The following is a 6,196-nucleotide window of genomic DNA, read 5'->3' on the forward strand; positions in this document are numbered from 1 at the left end:
TTCTCCGCTTCGGAGCCTTAGTTTCGCCATCGGTTTGGAATCTGAGATGCAGGTCCTGTCTTATGACCTTAGCACATGCTGTTTAGCTACCTAGGTCACTCTTCACGCCCTCTTTGTCCAGTTAACCCCTGCACCCTTCAGGATGTAACGTCCTCAGGGAGGACCCGGTAGAGTTATCAAGTTTAGCAAATAAAAATACAGTCCTCCTAGTTAAATGTGAATTTCAGATAAATGAATAAATTTTTAGTATATCCCAAATATTGCATGGAACATAGTTATACTAAAACGTTACTCCTTGTTTATCTGAAATCTACATTTAACTGGGTGCCCTGTATTTTGCCTGTCACCCGGACCCCCTGACCATCCTGTGTAGCCTCCTCCGTTAGACTGACAGGCCAGCGAGGGCAGGGACCCAGACTGATTCTTAGCGGTCACACGGTAGGCGTTTGATGTATACTTTTGACAGATGGAACAACTCGGAGACTGTCGCCCGTCTTTTACAAATGAAAAAACTGAGCAGGGCGAGGCGTGAGGTCATTAGAACTGTGTCCTGTTCCCGTCTTCCCGAAGTACAGGCGGGCTGCCCGCTCTCTCCGTCCAAGAACCAGAAAATTAGCCGCGAGAAAACACCCCCGGAGACCCCGCCCATCTGGTGCCTGGAATTCCACCATCTGCGCTTTATTTCGCGAGCCGGCGCTGTCCTGGGTTAACCTGAAAGTAATCTTTGAGACTCCCCTTTCTGGCTTCCGGGGAGCCAGAGACAGACCGGACACTCAACTCTGCAGGAGCAGACCTGGGCCAGAGTAGCCCAGAAGGGAAAGAAGACTGTGCTGGGGGTCCTTGGGAGGTTTCCTGGCGGAGGGGGACCTTGGAGCTAGGCACTGAGGCAGAGTTTGTCAAATGAAGAAGGGTATCCGAGGCCGAGGGTACGGCGGGAGGGAAAGATGGGGAGGGGCGAGAAACTGTAGAGTTACGAGAAAACAAGTAGAAGTCTTCCCAGAAATTTTGACAAGATTTTCCCAGAGCCAATGCGTAGGTCCCCTGGAACTCATCACTCCCGCCACTGAGATGCTCTTGCTTCGGCTCAAACACTCGCCTCTATAATTCCCACTGCTCTATGCCAAGCCAGGTCCTTACTTCCACCTCTCACTTCCGGTGTCTAGGATCCCGGCCGCTCTAGGATCCTAAAAATTCTGTCTAATGTTGCCGGTGGAACACCCTTTCACTGCACCCCGGCGTGCGAGCCCCCTGCCTCTTTCCCTGGCATCAGCCAGTAGAAGCGAAGATCTTCAGTGGGTGGGCGGTACGTCTTCTAAGGGGCCCAATGGTAATCGAGAATCGTTGAGAGCTTTACCAGTCGTGCCGCGGGGTGGGCGGGGCTTCCTGCCTGGACTTGCAGACTCCCGGGCTGGGTGAGCAGGCGTGTCGCTGGTTGCGAATCCATGTGGCGGGGATTGTGGACCCTGGTAGCCCGGGCGGCACGTGGGCCTCGCAGGTGGGGCGACCTGGGGAAGGGGTGTGACAGCGTAGGGCGCTACTTGGGCCCCAAACCCTCTCCCTGGGATCTGGGGGCGCAGTTCCCTGCGGCAGAACCACCTTTCCCCTTCTTCCAGGCCCCAATCTGTCCATCCCCCTGCCGCAGAGCCCACATCTGGGTCAACTTCTGCTCTCAGAGATCGCAATCCAGTCATCTTCCGGCCTCAGACCCTCCAGTCTGTCCATCCCCCAGCCGCAGAACTTCCACTTGGGTCAGCTCCCGACCATCGAGCCCACTCTCCACCTGCCACTCTGACGGCAGAACTTCTCAGATGCACTGACTGACTCTCCTCCTCTCCAGTCCCAGACCGTGCACGCGCCAGGGCAGTGGCGCCCCGGCCCCCGGTTCCGGAGCCACTGTCTTCGCGCTGAGCTCCGGCCAAGGCCGCTGCGGCATCGCGGTGATCCGAACCAGCGGCCCCGCCAGCGGCCAGGCCCTCCGGAGCCTCACGGCCCCCCGGGACTTACCCCCGGCCCGCAAAGCCTGCCTGCGCCTGCTCAGCGACCCCCGCTCTGGGGAGCCTTTGGACCGCGCGCTGGTGCTTTGGTTCCCGGGTGAGGGGCTCCAGATCCAGAACCGCATGTAGCTCCGATGACCCAGCTTCCTCCTTCCAGGCGTTGCCCAGGCTGTATCCTCCTGACACCTATCTCCTCAACGTACTAGGTCCCCAGAGTTTCACGGGTGAGGATTGTGCGGAGTTCCACGTGCATGGAGGCCCGGCTGTGGTGAGTGGTGTCCTGCAGGCCCTGGGTGAGTCTACAGCCTTGGGTTTGAGGTATGGCTATGTCGGTGGGCCTAGGTAGGGGCCAGGGGGGCTCAGGACCCTGGACCTTCCCGTAGGCAGTGTGCCAGGGCTGCGGCCTGCGGAGGCAGGCGAGTTCACCAGGAGGGCGTTCGCTCTCGGGAAGCTGAGCCTGACCGAGGTGGAGGGGCTGGCGGATCTGATCCATGCAGAAACAGAGGCACAGCGGCGACAGGCCCTGAGGCAGCTAGATGGGGAGCTGAGCCATCTCTGCCGCGGCTGGGCCGAGACCCTCACTAAGGCAAGTACACCATTCGCTCATACCTTGCCTCAGAGACCCTACCTAACCATCTCCTATATTAGCGCTTCCTGTCTATAAGCCTCCAGTCTGACCCCTTATGTCGGGCTGGACCTGGGCATATTGAGGGGTAGGTTTCTGTGTGATCACACTATCCACCCCTCCCTCCCTCAGGCTCTGGCCCACGTGGAGGCCTATATTGATTTTGGTGAGGGTGACAATCTAGAAGAGGGCATCCTGGATCGAGGTGGGTCTGCCTGCCTGGAGGGGTGGGAGGTGGGGACATTTGGCATCTCAGCCCCCCGAGGCCTCCTTACTCCCTCTCCTTTCCTCCATCCACAGCTGACAGTGAAGTGCGGGAGCTGGAGGTGGCACTGGGCGCACATCTTCGAGATGCCAGGCGTGGACAGAGGCTCCGCTCAGGGGCTCATGTAGTGGTTGCGGGACCTCCCAACGCCGGCAAGAGCAGCCTAGTGAACCTGCTCAGTGCGTGGTCAGGGGGCGGGGCCCAGGGCAGGGGGCTAGGAGCGGGCGGGGTGGGGGTGGGTGGCTACCGAGCTTTCAGGGATGGGGAAGGGGCCAGGGAGGTCGAGGAAAAGGTCCAGCGCGGGGCTTCCCTGGTGGCGCAGTGGTTGAGAGTGGCCGATGCAGGGGACGCGGGTTCGTGCCCCGGTCCGGGAGGATGCCACATGCCGCGGAGCGGCTGGGCCCGTGAGCCATGGCCGCTGAGCCTGCGCGTCCGGAGCCTGTGCTCTGCAACGGGAGAGGCCAAGGCAGTGAAAAAGGTCCAGCCCGGGGGTGGGGGTGGGGGTGGGGGTGGGGGTGGGGGTGGGTGGAGTCTTGGGGGAGGGGCTCCCTTATCTCCATTCCTTCCCCTTCCTCTGACCCCACCCCCAGGCCGGAAGCCTGTGTCCATCGTATCCCCGGAGCCCGGAACCACCCGAGATGTGCTGGAGACCCCCGTGGACCTGGCCGGGTTCCCGGCGCTGCTGAGCGACACGGCGGGGTTGCGGGAGGGCGTGGGCCCTGTGGAGCAGGAGGGCGTGCGGCGCGCCCAAAAAAGGTGGGCAGGCAGGGCGGTGGGAGGGAGAAACGGGGCCCTTCCTCTGCTGTTTCAACCGGTTGCATTTATTTTTCATTCTTCCTTAATGAGGAAAGGCTACTAAGCCCCATTAAGTGGGGGCCCAGCTATCTAGGGAGGGCAGCTTTTTAAGTTCGGCCTCTGCCCCTGCCCCTGCCCAGTGCTCCTAATTGCTCAACTCTGAGGTCCACGCTCCGTTTTCCTGCTTCGCCAGGCTGGAGCAGGCTGACCTCATCCTGGCCGTGCTGGATGCTTCTGACCTGGCCTCTCCGTCCAGCTGCAACTTCCTGGACACCGTTGTCATGCCTGCGGGAGCCGGGAGCCCAAATGGGCGCAGCCAGCGCCTCCTGCTGGTGCTGAATAAGTCGGACCTGCTGCCAGCTGGGGGCCAAGATCCCAGTGCTGACCTGCCCCCTTACCTGTTGCTGTCCTGCCTGACTGGTGAGGGGCTGGATGGCCTCCTGGAAGCGCTGAGGAAGGAGCTGGCTGCATTGTGAGCCCCCCTTGCCCGCTGGGCAACCTGCCTCTGTCCAAGTTCAGGGGCTGAGCCACTGGCTTTGGGCACGAACCTACCCTGCCAGCTCAGTTTTTGTATCTAAAAAATGGGTGTGATTATCCCTCACCCCTTTGAATGTTGAGAGAGACCCCATCCTTTGTCCCTTCCAGGTGTGGGGACCCATCCACAGGCCCACCACTTCTGACACGGGCGAGGCACCAGCATCACCTCCAGGGCTGCCTGGATGCCCTTGGCCACTACAAGCAGGCGAAAGACTTAGCCCTGGCGGCCGAAGCACTTCGGGTTGCCCGAGGGCACCTGACCCGCATCACCGGCGGAGGGGGCACCGAGGAGATCCTGGATATCATCTTCCAAGACTTCTGTGTGGGCAAGTGAGGGGGCGGCCAAAGCTCAGACCCAGGCTGGGTGGACACCCAGAAGCCTTGAGGCATCTGGGAACAGCTTAGGCCAAGTGTGAGTCTCAGCCCCTAGGGGAAGAACTTGACCCTAAACGGTGAAGCTTCTGTTGCTGGTTGTGACCAAGCCACAGCTGTCCAGATTCCCTAGCAGGGACTTGCTGGGGGTTCAGGCCCAGGAGTGGGGCTGAATGGAGGTCTCTTTTGACACCTGATAATGGGGAACTAGGAGTGGAGCGTTGGGCTGGAGGTCAGAGGGTCTCAGGGGTCTTTGTTTCATAGTTTTTAACTTATTTTGCATATACCAAAGGAATGTAAAAAACTCAGGTGATCCGGAAACATTTAAACACCCCCTCGCTGGGGTCACAGCTTAGCTTGTATACTTCCAGAACTTTCTCTGCATGTTTGCATACTTGGGACTACACCTATAAAGTATGTTGTATCTTGTATTTTGTACACAAATTGGTGTTTATTGCTCTGCAAGCTGTCATTCCTTTTTGTAGTATTAATCTTGCAACTTTGCTTTTTGTTTTTTAATTTTATTTAATTCTTTTATAAGTTTATTTATTTATATTTTTGGCTACATTGGGTCTTCGTTGCTGCACGCAGGCTTTCTCTAGTTGCGGCAAGCAGGGGCTACTCTTCGTTGTGGTGCACGGGCTTCTCATTGCGGTGGCTTCTCTTGTTGCGGAGCATGGGCTCTAGACGCGCAGGTTTCAGTAGTTGTGGCGCATGGGCTTAGTTGCTCCGCGGCATGTGGGCTCTTCCCAGAGTAGGGCTTGAACCCGTGTCCCCTGCATTGGCAGGCGGATTCTTAACCACTGCACCACAAGGGAAGCCCTTAATTTTTATTTATTTATTTATGTATTTATTTATTTTCTTTTTGGCTGTGCCACGTGGCAGGTGGGGTCTTAGTTCCCCGACCAGGGATCGAACCCGCGCCCTCTGCATTGGAAGCACGGAGTCTTAACCACCGGACTGCCAGGGAAGTCCCGAAACTTTGCTTCTTTTATGTTCAAAGTGACTTGCAAAATCCCTACTTCCTTTTCGTGCTTAGTCATTCATTCAGTGATTCATTCACTCACTCAGTGAATATTTATCCAGCACCTACTATGTGTTAGAATTGTACACATCATTTGATGGGATCTTCATAACAGCACAATGCAGTGGGTATTTTGTTACAGTTTTATAGGTGAGGAAACAGGTTCAGAGAAGTAGTTAGTTGCTGGAGGTCCCCAGCTTTGAGATTTGCACATAGGTCTGTTCAAGTTCAATTTGAGTTCACTGCAGGCCTTCTGGGCAACAGGCCGTGTGTAGGGGGATGGGATCATTGAGGGGAATAAGCAGACATAAATCCTGCCCTTGTTAAAGAAGAGACACAGCTCCTTTTGGTGAGGCCTGATGGCTGCTGGGCAAACTTACAATGAGGAGACCTGACCTGGTTAGGGGTGGACATAAGGGCAGGCTGCCCTGCAGAGGTGGCATCTGCACCGACATCTGAAAGGTGAGAAGAAGGAAACCAGATGGGAGAGGCTAGCAAGAGCGTCCCAGGCGGAGGGCACGGCACATGCAAAGGCCCTGAGGTGGGAGCATCACGGTGTGTTCGAGGGACAGCAAGGTGGCTAG

At 57.3% G+C, this 6,196-nt stretch overlaps 1 protein-coding gene across 3 annotated transcripts; it reads left to right on the plus strand.

The window, feature by feature from the left end:
- Nucleotides 1-1,408: 1,408 nt before the first annotated feature.
- On the plus strand, nt 1,409-5,019 carry GTPBP3 (GTP binding protein 3, mitochondrial). 3 transcript variants are annotated; one of them, XM_065874070.1, is made up of 9 exons: nt 1,409-1,495; nt 1,838-2,091; nt 2,201-2,287; nt 2,378-2,580; nt 2,752-2,824; nt 2,920-3,063; nt 3,475-3,640; nt 3,873-4,151; nt 4,325-5,019. In XM_065874070.1, the coding sequence occupies exons 1-9, from the start codon at nt 1,443-1,445 to the stop codon at nt 4,548-4,550; spliced, it is 1,485 nt and encodes a 494-aa protein (XP_065730142.1). In that variant the 5' UTR covers nt 1,409-1,442; the 3' UTR covers nt 4,551-5,019. The 3 variants fall into 3 exon arrangements, with proteins under 3 accessions (XP_065730142.1, XP_065730143.1, XP_065730144.1); XM_065874071.1 differs by having other exon boundaries at nt 1,443-1,495; nt 1,844-2,091; nt 4,325-4,550; XM_065874072.1 differs by having other exon boundaries at nt 1,443-1,495; nt 1,844-2,091; nt 3,936-4,151; nt 4,325-4,550.
- The last annotated feature ends 1,177 nt before the right edge of the window (nt 5,020-6,196 follow it).

Source organism: Phocoena phocoena, chromosome 3 (assembly GCF_963924675.1).
Source record: "Phocoena phocoena chromosome 3, mPhoPho1.1, whole genome shotgun sequence".
Classification (NCBI taxonomy): Eukaryota; Metazoa; Chordata; class Mammalia; order Artiodactyla; family Phocoenidae; genus Phocoena; species Phocoena phocoena.